At 43.9% G+C, this 12,795-nt stretch overlaps 1 protein-coding gene across 1 annotated transcript; it reads left to right on the forward strand.

Annotated features, from left to right (window-relative positions):
- The first annotated feature begins 1,261 nt into the window (after nt 1–1,261).
- LOC143770377 (fish-egg lectin-like) lies at nt 1,262–11,757 on the forward strand. Its single transcript, XM_077259977.1, has 4 exons — nt 1,262–1,350; nt 2,032–2,259; nt 10,710–11,043; nt 11,224–11,757. Exons 1-4 carry the CDS (start codon nt 1,296–1,298, stop codon nt 11,372–11,374), a joined length of 768 nt encoding a protein of 255 aa, XP_077116092.1. The 5' UTR covers nt 1,262–1,295; the 3' UTR covers nt 11,375–11,757.
- Nucleotides 11,758–12,795: the final 1,038 nt, after the last annotated feature.

The raw sequence follows: 12,795 nt of genomic DNA on the forward strand, positions 1-12,795 counted from the left end.
TGACAACAGATGAGAAGGAGACTAGCTGAGCCCACACCCAAGTCAAGAGTCAGGACGGCTATCCTATGCTGTATAGAGTATGGGGCCTCCAGCTGCAGCCTCTTGTCAGCCATGTTCCAGAGAAGGTAGCTGGAAGGAGAACACTCAAGGAATACATGGGCCATGGGTACCACAAGTTACATGGGCAGCGGACGGGCAGAAAATTGGCCCTTTTAATTAGGTGCTTATACCTGGCTCCTAAGTCAATCACAACTTCACTAAATATATATCTCATATTTCAAGTCAGGCTATTAGGACAAACGTATTTTTGGCTTGTACACCGTCCTCATAGAACGTATTTTTGGCTTGTATATCGTCCTCGTAGAACGTATTTTTGTTCTGTATACCATCCTTGTAGAACGTATTTTTGGCTTTGTGTTCCATCCTTGTAGAATGTATTTTTGGATTGTACACCGTTTGCGTAGAACGTATTTTTAGCTTGTATACCGTACTCGTAGGATGTATTTTTGTCTTGTATACCGTCCTCGTGGAGCGTATTTTTGGATTTTATACTGTCCTCATGGAGCGTATTTTTGGATTTTATACCTTCCTCATGGGACGTATCATTGACTTGTATACCGTCCTCGTGGAATGTATTTTTGACTTGTATACCGTCCTTGTGGAACGTCTTTTTAGCTTGTGTACCATCCTCGTAGAATGTATTTTTGTCTTCTATATCATCCTTGTAGAATGTATTTTTGGCATGCATACCATCCTCATGGTAATCTATTTTTTTAATTCATATGCCAGTCCATATGGGCTATAAATACAGAGGACCATGTGAAAAAAATCGCAGCATGCTCCAGTCTGGTCCGATTTACAAACAGGCAGGATGGGCATACAGAGCTACACATGGAGCCAGTAGAGTGTGAAATGTGCAGACTTGAATGACCCTAGTTTTCAGCAGTTTAAATGTGGCCTAAAAGTATTTTCATACTTTGGATTTTTCCAATGATTTTTTTGCATATGTTTGAAGCACAACAAAAAAATTGCCGCATTTACAGTACCAATGAAGTAAACGAGATTTTCGAAAATTCTTGCACACGTTTCTTGATTTTCCTTGCAGATTTGAAGCAGTATCCAGTATGCCACATGCCAGTTAATCATTGTTAGTTGTTTGGGGGGTTTTTTGTTTTTTTTTAAGGTGGAGTGAGGGATCATCCCACTCCCAAAAGTGATAAGTGGCCTGGGGAGGAGTTCGGGCGGCTTATAAATGGGCCGAATCAGCAGTAGATCACATCACACACGGAGTCATCATGATCCAGATCCTCGGTGTATTACTGCTGAGCATCGGAGCTGCCACTGCTGCAGGTAACCTCTGTGCAATTATTAGGAGAACTGCAGATGTCACCTATCAACAAACGGCTCGTTATTCCTTCATGGTTTTGATATAGAAGGGTTAATATTTAATATTTTTTGTATTAACTAGTCTCATAGTCTTATATATATATTTTTTTTCTTCAGGTTTCATATTTGTTCTAATATTTTCCTATCCTATGTCGAAGTTTTTGAGAAAACTGTGTTATGGGTCTCTTTAATTAAAAATAGGGAATTTTTAATTGATGTACATTACAAAAGTAGTCAGTTTTTAACATTAAATCGTTATATATGGAGTATTGGGTTCACTTTAATTTTTCCCACAGCGTTGTGCAGGACATTGCCGCTCAGAGCCAGGGGTATAACTATAGGAGTTGTAGAGGTAGTAATTGCCCCTGTGCTCAGAAGAAACTAAGAAATGGAGCACGGATCTATTGCAGGAAGGTGCCCTGGCTCCTTCTTTATGGAAATTATGCAGCCCCAATGATTGGACCCCCATTGATAGAAGATGAAAAAAAAGGTTGCAGCTAAATTTTGACCTACAGTTTTTATATCTAAAGCTCATCAGCTGAGAAACTGACAACTGCATAAATAGTAATTCCATCCTGTAATGTTATCGTAGCCATCGTCATGATACTTGCTTTTCTTGGTCTCTCTCATCGCTTTTTTCCGCAGACAGTCTATGCACTGTGATCGATGGGCGGTTGAAGCAGGTGGATGCCGGTGCCGGTCAGGTTTACGGTGTGAATGATAATGATGACATCTACCAATGGCTGGGCAACGGGTGGAAAAATATTCCTGGAAAGCTGATGCATGTGACGGCCGGTCCTGCCGGTGTCTGGGGAGTCAACAAAATGCAGAATATCTACAAATTCCAAGATAACAACTGGGTGCAGGCATCAGGTATGAAGACAACGCACGTGCCTTGTGGCTTTCTGAGGCTGCTACATTTTTCATTCAGGAAATTCAAGGGCAACTGCAGTAATCCAAAGTATAAGATGTTCCACCATGTCTGAGTAGTAAGCGGAGATATGAGATCTCTATATTTAGCTGTTCTGTACATGAAATATGAATAGCAAAATGGCTTTTGAACATTAGGAAAAATATTTGAGAGACGCTTTGCACAGGATTTGGCCAAATAGTGTGAGCCCATCAACCATCGTCAAGGTGGTCTCATTAAACTGATGGGTCCCTGACCTCCCTGTCCAAATGTGAACACTTACCAAAGGCTAATGTCTGTATGGAACAGTAAAAAAAGATATGTTTCAGCTCACCCCCATCAGCAAATCCATGAAAGTCCACAAAAACATCCGAGCAAGTAAAACACCACCGCCCAACGTCCTCTGCCAGGTAAGTAAGAAGAAAATCAAGCTCCGGAGTAAAAAGTCATCAAATTTATTTCTACATATTTAAACTTCGGAAAAAGCTGCTTACAAATAGCTGCACAACTATTCCAGAAAAGAAGCCATAAGTTAGCTGAACGCGTTTTGAGCACACATAGGTGCTCTTTGTCCACAGCATAAACTTGAATAGCCCAGCAAGTCATATAAAAACAAATTTAACAGGTGAATAGCAATGAAAATAATTAACTCCGCCTTAACAAATCCCATTGGATATCTAGACCATGTGACCTTAGGACAGGTAAAAAACACCAAAATCATCAAACACAATTTATATGCACATATCAAGAATACCGCACAGCTAGGTGTAATTACCAACCTGAAAGAAAGAAAGAAAAAAAAAAATCACAAAATGCAAAAACAATAATAAGATATTAATAGTGCAACATCATCTCTTTTCTAAGATTTAACCCTGTAGGCACTCTGGTGTTCAATAGATAAATCCAGAAAGCCTCTCTGTCGCGTAATTTGCTTTCTCTGTCACCGCCTCGTATATTTTTATACATTTGTTCTATCGCATAAACCTTTAAATGACTTGTATGTCTGTCATGTTTGTTAATAAAATGTCTTGATACATTTGACACATGACGTAATGTTGTTTATCCGGAGAACAACGAGTAAATACCAAAAACAAATATAATTCAAATATAACAATTGCTTTTATTATTACTAACATAAATTAATTTACATTCAAATTGGATACATAGGTCACGATAAAATTATGTGAATCACACCAAAGTGTTTAGATATGACACAGGATGGAGCATATCAGACTGTGATCATAAAATAAATAAATAAATAATGAGGGATCATTAAATGCTTTTAAATAAATACCAAAGAGTTCACTGGGAACAGTGCATCACAAATTGTTCCTGACACAGGTTGGAGCTGGATATTGGACCTCATTATGGGTAAATACAGTTACTATTGTCGTTTACTGATGAGGGATTAGCTAATCGCAGCATGTGTGTACATAGGAGAAGCTGCACTGACAGCAGGTGATTCATTGAATCATTTATTTTTGTTGCCTATAGCACATGGTGTGAGCACACTGGTATGAGCAGGAGGAAGTGCAATCACAATTTGTGATGCACTGTTCCCAGTGAACTCTTTGGTATTTATTTAAAAGCATTTAATGATCCCTCATTATTTATTTATTTTATGATCACAGTCTGATATGCTCCATCCTGTGTCATATCTAAACACTTTGGTGTGATTCACATAATTTTATCGTGACCTATGTATCCAATTTGAATGTAAATTAATTTATGTTAGTAATAATAAAAGCAATTTTTATATTTTAATTATTTGTTTTTGGTATTTACTCGTTGTTCTCCGGATAAATAATATATCTATGAGTGACTATACCTACATAGGTCAAAAATAGTGTCTGGTGTCGTATAGAAATGACGTAATGTTGGTTGGACAATATCCAATAAATGTTCCCTAAATCTGTCTTTTAGTTTCCTTATTGTAGATCCAACATATAGGAGCTTGCATTCCAGACATTCAATAATGTAAACTACATGGTCGGAGTTGCAATTTAGGAAACTTTTTATCGGAAAATTTTTTAGATTGCTAGAATGTCTGGAATGCAAGCTCCTATATGTTGGATCTACAATAAGGAAACTAAAAGACAGATTTAGGGAACATTTATTGGATATTGTCCAACCAACATTACGTCATGTGTCAAATGTATCAAGACATTTTATTAACAAACATGACAGACATACAAGTCATTTAAAGGTTTATGCGATAGAACAAATGTATAAAAATATACGAGGCGGTGACAGAGAAAGCAAATTACGTGACAGAGAGGCTTTCTGGATTTATCTATTGAACACCAGAGTGCCTACAGGGTTAAATCTTAGAAAAGAGATGATGTTGCACTATTAATATCTTATTATTGTTTTTGCTGATTTTTTTTTCTTTCTTTCTTTCAGGTTGGTAATTACACCTAGCTGTGCGGTATTCTTGATATGTGCATATAAATTGTGTTTGATGATTTTGGTGTTTTTTACCTGTCCTAAGGTCACATGGTCTAGATATCCAATGGGATTTGTTAAGGCGGAGTTAATTATTTTCATTGCTATTCACCTGTTAAATTTGTTTTTATATGACTTGCTGGGCTATTCAAGTTTATGCTGTGGACAAATAGCACCTATGTGTGCTCGAAACGCGTTCAGCTAACTTATGGCTTCTTTTCTGGAATAGTTGTGCAGCTATTTGGAAGCAGCTTTTCCGAAGTTTAAATATGTGGAAATAAATTTGATGACTTTTTACTCCGGAGCTTGATTTTCTTCTTACTTACCTGGCAGAGGACGTTGGGCGGTGGCGTTTTCCTTGCTCGGATGTTTTTGTGGACTTTCATGGATTTGCTGATGGGGGTGAGCTGAAACATATCTTTTTTTACTGTTCTGTAGCGCCCCCACTGCCGCAGGGCCGAGGGGTACCCGGTACCGGGCCTCTGAGTCTCTGCTCTGGGGTTGTCACGGTGGCTAGGCCCCGGTCCGTGACCCTGCCGAGGGGCGCACAGTAAATGAAGTGGATAGATAAGTATGACGGATGATGATGGTGGAGCGGTAGTGGTGCGGTGTAGTAAATAACGAGGACACCAGGTTGCAGTCTCTTTACCTCTTTACTGAAGATCTCTGGGTCCTCAGTCCGGAATCCGGATAACCAGGCTGCGCAAGTCCGGCCGGCCCAATGGCACCTCCAGAGTTCTCTTAGCAGGTGGAAATCTGTGCCTTCCTTCTAGCGCTATGTGTTGCGGTCCTTCCCTGCTGTGCTTACAGAAAGTCCCCACAACTGTTGTGTCTGTTTCTTAAGTTCCCTCACAACTCGATTAGATGATGTTCTACTAATCCTCCGTCCCTCCCTGGTGTTCTGGTTGGGACGGCACCCGTTTGACGGGTAGGCTCGGAGCTCTTCCGGGACCCTAGAGTCGCCCCTCTCCACAAGTTGCCCCCCAAGACTGCATAGGTGATTTAAGTTAGACAGCCCGCCTTAGGCTGACTGTCCTGCCGCTGTTTGGAGTATTGCTTGAAGCTGAATGTTATAATACTCCCTCGGCGTTCCGGCCACCGGTAGTGGATGTTGCCTCGGTCTTACAGCACGACTCCTACTGGTATTTCTCCTTTTGCTTGATCTCGTTTCTCACTCAGCACAATCTATCTCGCTTCTAATCCTTCCTTGGGCACCGCCGCTATCCTGAGCAGGCACGGTCCCGTTACGTTCGTTCAAGTTGCCAAGCCTCTGTCAGGATCCCACCCCTGACAGAGACCCTACTGTATCTTCCCCCACAACACCCTCTGCCACAAGGTGTTGCCTGGTTCCAACCCAGTCAGCTTTCTGATCTAACTTCCTGCCTGACCCCCAGTTTACCCACTATGGTGGGGAGTGGCCTAGTGAACCCTTAGCTCCCCCCGGAGGCCCGGCTGTGAAATGTATTGGTGTCTGTGATACCTGATCCGATGAACTCTTTCAGTGCCATCAGACGCACCATAGCTCCCCATAGTGGCGGAGCCACAGTACTGTAACGACCAGGACTCTGGGGCGCTGCATTCCATACAGACATTAGCATTCGGTAAGTGTTCACATTTGGACAGGGAGGTCAGGGACCCATCAGTTTAATGAGACCACCTTGACGATGGTTGATGGGCTCACACTATTTGGCCAAATCCTGTGCAAAGCGTCTCTCAAATATTTTTCCTAATGTTCAAAAGCCATTTTGCTATTCATATTTCATGTATTTCATATTCGACATGCTTTGGCACGATAGAGTGCAACCTTTTTTTGTATATTATATATGGAGGTAGCTGCTCTTGTTATGCACCTATTCACACTAGTTTGGATGTGCCAGTCTTTTTTCTGTCATTTTTATGTTAGCTTACTGACTGAGCACTCCTCCCTTCACCATGTGTTTTTTAATTACATCTAATCACACTTGGTTCCAGCCAACCCATATGTAGGCTTTGCTGACAGAGGTGTCCACATTCACCCAAGCATACAGACATTAGCCTTCGGTAAGTGTTCACATTTGGACAGGGAGGTCAGGGACCTATCAGATTAATGAGACCACCTTGACAATGGTTGATGGGCTCACACTATTTGGCCAAATCCTGTGCAAAGCGTCTCTCAAATATTTTTCCTAATGTTCAAAAGCCATTTTGCTATTCATATTTCATGTATTTCATATTAGACAATGCTTTGGCACGATAGAGTGCAACCTTCTCCTGCCTGATTAGACAGTGCTGGGAGATAAGAGCACACAGAAAAAAATCCCAGCAGTCTGTGTTTAGTCCTTCTCTCATTGTCCTTCTCACATAGTCACCTCTGCTGTACTGTCTCTCCCCCAACACTGATTAATGGAATCTTATCTGGAATGTGTCAGTATTCTCACTTTTATTGTGCTCACAGCATCTTGTAATCCCTCTGCAGTGAGAGAAGAGCAGGCTACTCCAGTGTGAGATGTAATGACAGCCTGCTCTGCTTTCACTGAAGAGGGATTACAATTTTCCTCAGAACAGGCATAAGTGTATAAGTGTCATTACTGATACCTGTGAGCTCTCATCCATGGACAGGCGGTTTGGGGAGAGGTTCAGTACAGCAGAGGTGACTGTACTATGAAGAAAGAGAACAGAAACTGTGGTTTGTAATGTGACATAGCTAAACTCATCTGTGCTGCCACTCCCCCACACTAACTGTCAGGACCTTATCTGTAAGGTGTTGGTCATCTGTGCTCTTTTCCAAGCACTTTCTAATCATGCACAAGTTTAGACATTAGGGCTGTGTCATTATTACCTTTCCTCCCAACTTTCAAAAACAAGAAAGAGTGACAGATACAATGGTGCACTTACTGTACCATGGCAATTTTTATAATCCCCCCTACATCGTATGGTACCCCACGATGTGCAAACATAGCTTTGTTACATCAATACACCCCCTATGCTCACACAGTCCTGCTAGATCAATACACCCCCATGCACACACAGATCTGCTACATCAATACATACCCCATGCACACACAGCCATGCTATATTAATACACCCCCATGTAAACATAGCCCCTCTACATCAATACAACCCTAATGCACACACAGCTCTGCTACATCAATACACCCCCCATGCACACACAGCTCTGCTACATCAATACACTCCCATGCACACACAGCTCTGCTACATCAATACACTCCCATGCACATACATCTATGTTATGACAATACACTCCTTATGCACACAGCTCTGCTACATCAATACAACCCCATACACACAGCCTTGCTACATCAAGTTGGAGCGCCCCCAGACGCAGGGCCGCGGGGTACCCGGTACCGGGCCTCTCTCTGTCTCGGTCCTGAGATTGTCACGGTGGCTAGACCCGGTCCGTGACCCTGCTAAGGGGCGTCCAATGAAAGGTGGTGGTGGGTTGGTGCAAGGCGCAGTGAATAACGAGGACACAGGGTTGCAGTCTCTTTACCTCTTTACTGAAGGCTTCGGGATCCGCAATCCAGAGTACTGCTAACAGGGCTGGCTGAGACCTGCCGTCCGAAGGCACATCCAGAGTTCCCTTTGCAGATGGAAATCAGTGCCTACCGTCTAGCGCCTGTGTGTTGTAGTCTTTACCTGCTGAGCCCCACGGGATAGTCCTCACAACTGTTGTGTCTGTATCTGATGTTCTTTCTCACAACTATCGTTTCTGATGTTCTTCTCCGTCCCCCAGATGATATGGCTAGGACGCACCCGTATGACGGGTAGGCCTGGAGTTCTTCCGGGACCCTAGCGTCGCCCCTCTCCCACAATTGCCCCTTATGTCTGCTTAGGGGTTTTAGGTGAGACAGCCAACCTATAATCAACTGTCCTGCCGCTGTTTGAAGTAATGCTTGGAGCCAATACTTCCTCGGCGTTCCGGCCACCGGCTACGCGCCTCAGTAGGATGTTGCCACGATCTTGAGGGCACAACTCCTACTGGCTTTATCTCCTTGTTGCTGCGATCTCGTTTCTCACTTCTCCACAATATATCTCGCTTCGTATCCTTTCTTAAGATGCCGCCGCATTCAAGTGCAGGCGCGGCTCCGTAACGATCTGTCCTGTTCGCTACGTCACTGCCAGGATCCCACCCCTGACGGAGACCTCCCTGAATCTTCCCCCGCAACACCCTCTGCCACAGGATGTTGCCTGGATCCGACCCAGTCAGATTCTCTCTAACTAACTGTGTGATATTTCTGGCCAACACCTGCGTAGCGCCTTTACATTGTCATTTGCCACAGGCGCCTGTATTTCAGTCCGCTACTCTATTATACACCGGCTATTTAGCTGGGGGGGGCCCATCTGACTCTCTCTTTCGGCCCTCTGTCCTATCGGTGCCCGCTCCCGGCCCACAGTGCGTGCGCGCTGGGCCCGGAGCGGACATCTTGGGACAGGTGGCCACCACTTCATGTGCCTCACCGCGCATGCACCTGCTAGCCGGCACTGTTTCCTGTGTCCTTTACCGCGATGCGCCCGAGCGGCGTGCATTGCGCGTGCGCACCTCTGCGCATGCGCACTGGCACCAGGGCGGATAATCCGGAATGATCACTTTGAGCCACCTTCTCTCTATTGCGCAGCCGCTGGCGTTATGGGCCATTTCCGGCTTACGAATATATGCACATGTCCCAGCTCTAAACCCGGGTACCTCCTGTCTCCAGCTGATCCTTCTTTGACAATTATTTGAAAGGTATGTAACCACTGGCTATGGACACTACTGTTACTGCCCCTGAAGAAGCCAGTTCACTGGCGATACGCGTTGGGCATCTGTGCCCGGTGCCACCCACTATATTCATACATCTTCTATCTAGCCCGGATACATCTCTTGGGGAGGCTACCTGCGAGATTTGGTACACTTTGTGATCTTTATTTTAGTTATGATGGGAATATATATTCTGATCCTTTAGGTAGCCTTTTGGGTGGTACTGTGGTTTGACCTTATCATAGGTCTGGTTTATCTGATTTGTTTTGCCATGTATGTTGCAAATTTTAAGTGTTTTTAATCTTTGAGTGTAGTGTTCAAATAGTGTGGTTCAATAAAATTGTTATACTTTGGTAAATACTTTTGGTGATCCCTTTTGTTTGCATACTACTCTTTTCTTTGTTCATTTAATCACATTCAAGTGCAGGCGCGGCTCCGTAACGATCTGTCCTGTTCGCTAGGTCACTGCCAGGATCCCACCCCTGACGGAGACCTCCCTGAATCTTCCCCCGCAACACCCTCTGCCACAGGATGTTGCCTGGATCCGACCCAGTCAGATTCTCTCTAACTTTCTATCCAACCCCCAGTTTTACCAAAGTGTGAGGAGTGGCCTAATACATAGAACCCTTTGCTCCCCCTGGTGGCAGAGCGACTTTACTGCAACGACCAGGTCTCTGGGGCGCTGCAAATACACCCCCCATGCACACATCCTTGCTACATCAATATAGCCCCTATGCACACACAGCTCTTCTATATCAATACACTCCTCATGCACATAGAGCCCTGATACATGAATACACCCCTTGTACACACACAACCCAGCTACATCAACACATCCTCCATGCACACACGGTCCAGCTACACAGCTACAACTACAGCTGGTTTAGAAATTATAAAATAAATTATACTCACCATACGGGACCCCTTGCTACTCCCGGTTTGATTCAGGTCATTCACTGCTCACTGTAGTTCTTTTGCAATTATGACATCCCAATATGGCTGTGCAACCTCTGCAGACAAACAGTGATTGGCTGCAGTAGTTACATGTCTGTGTCAGTACAATGTACAGCAATGCTACAGTGACCGTAGTGGGGCTGACGAGAAGGAAAGCACCAGGGTTTCAGGCGAATATGGCTTCATTCGTTATTTTTGCCTTTTCAGATCTGTTTTCAACAATATTTCTTTGTTTGAGAAAACCCTTTAATTTTTCTCTACCATTTACTTCTATAGGACGTCTGAAACAGATAGATGCAGGTGGGAATAAATTCCTGTCCGGAGCCAATGGGTTGGATGATATTTACTGCGCGAACAGAGATCAGACCATTTCCAACTCGGCAAATGTAGCCTACAACAACACAGAAGGGCGTCTGAAGTATTACACCTGCGGTCCCCTGGGATGTTGGGGTGTAAACGCCTACGATGATATATATTACCGCTATGAAGTGACGCCCACGGCCTGCCAAGGGAGTCGGTGGCAGCAAATAGACGGCAAATTGGCCATGGTAGAGGTCGGCACCGATGGTTCTGTGTACGGCGTGAACTCCCAGGGACAAGTGTATAAAAGGTATCAGCTTTAGAGTTTTTGGACATCACTTATAATTTCTAACTATATTTTTTATACTTTTAAGTTACAAAATCTATCTGCAGTGAGCTGCACTAATGACGGCCGACAGCATCACATAGTTATCATATGGCTCATTATGCCACCATTATAGTTGTGAGTAACTTCTTGCCTCTATTTCAGGGAAGGGATCTCTGCTGGGAATCCAATCGGAACCTCCTGGACCCAGTTGAATTTTTATGACACCTTCAAACATGTATCTTATGATCGGGGAAACTTGTGGCTGATCACCGAGAAAGGAGTCATCTATAAGTGCAAAGTCAACGGCTCCTAAGACCCAAACTGCTATTAGACCCTACAAATACATATGTTGTGTGTGGTTCATAGGAGTGTTACAGCAGGATCCATTTTATCTTGCTTGCCTCCATTTTATTCAAGGGTTACTAAAGTTGAGAAAAACAAGTAGTTATTCACTATTCTTCATGCAGCTATTATTGCTAATTGTAGCAGGGCATGGGGGATGAAATGTCCTTGGTAAATAACGAATAATGTTCTGTGTAGAAAAATATGATTGCGAAAACACAGGGAGACAAGGGGTAAACTCTCCGACGCTTAGCCCATATATGGTGAATCCGCTTCCGACATAAGTATGGATAAAAAGTCTGTGTAAGCTCAAATAAACTAGAGATACTTCAGATACATGCCTGGTGTACTGTGTCTTGTCTCTCCGGCCGTGACGTCATCTCTAAGGTGGACTCATCAGAGAACAGGTCGAGACCTGCGATAACAATTCTGGCTGCCTGAACAGGGACCTGAGTGCTTCATCTGAGACCCGGCTGACTGCAGTAATGGACCAGGGGACTTCCCGGGAGTAGTGGCATCACACAGCGCTGGGGTAAGAATACTGATTATATTCTACCTACGTCATTCCACTTGTGAACGGGTCTTCCCCTTCTTCTAGTCGACCAGGATCAGGTAAAATTACGGGTTTCTTTTGCCCGGCTCAGGTACCCTTGAACCCAGATATTGACCCTCATTGTGTGGTCACTGATGACTCCACTGTTAGACTAAAATGCTTGACCCCATGATCTTTGTATGGTGCGCTTGTGGAGTGTTTGTTGTTTATCTGTTCATATACCTGTGTTATCAATCTTGGAAGCAAGCTAATACAGTAACCTGTAAGCACAATAAACCTATAGTTTAGGACTAAGGCAGGAGAACATAGCCTACTCTAGATGAGGAGGAAAGGTTCGTCTCATAAGTTTTCAGCCTGCATGTATACTAGCAATAGAATGGGGAACCAAGAGAGTACAGGGTTCCATAGTGCTAGAGAATTAGTCCAGAGAAAAGAAGGAAAGGAATCCCAGAAGCAGGTTAGTGTGCTTTTGAAGGCAGGAGGCTTCCACCCCTCAGGGGAATTAGGGTACTGTCACACAGTACCATTTTGATTGCTACGACGGTACGATTCGTGACGTTCTAGCGATATCGTTACGATATCGCAGTGTCTGACACGCAGCAGCGATCAGGGATCCTGCTGAGAATCGTACGTCGTAGCAGATCGTGTGGAACTTTCTTTCGTCGCTTGATCACCCGCTGACATCGCTGGATCGTTGTGTGTGACAGCGATCCAGCGATGTGTTCGCTTGTAACCAGGGTAAACATCGGGTAACTAAGCGCAGGGCCGCGCTTAGTAACCCGATGTTTACCGTGGTTACCAGCGTAAACGTAAAAAAACAAACAGTACATACTTACATT

This window comes from Ranitomeya variabilis, chromosome 4 (assembly GCF_051348905.1).
Source record: "Ranitomeya variabilis isolate aRanVar5 chromosome 4, aRanVar5.hap1, whole genome shotgun sequence".
Lineage (NCBI taxonomy): Eukaryota > Metazoa > Chordata > Amphibia > Anura > Dendrobatidae > Ranitomeya > Ranitomeya variabilis.

Bases quoted from the DNA above. Each gene is read 5' to 3' on its own strand.
- LOC143770377 (XM_077259977.1), top strand. From the start codon at position 1,296: ATGATCCAGATCCTCGGTGTATTACTGCTGAGCATCGGAGCTGCCACT. The intron at 1,351-2,031 runs GTAACCTCTGTG...TTTTTTCCGCAG, and splicing joins CGGAGCTGCCACTGCTGCAG to ACAGTCTATGCACTGTGATC. The intron at 11,044-11,223 runs GTATCAGCTTTA...CCTCTATTTCAG, and splicing joins CAGGGACAAGTGTATAAAAG to GGAAGGGATCTCTGCTGGGA.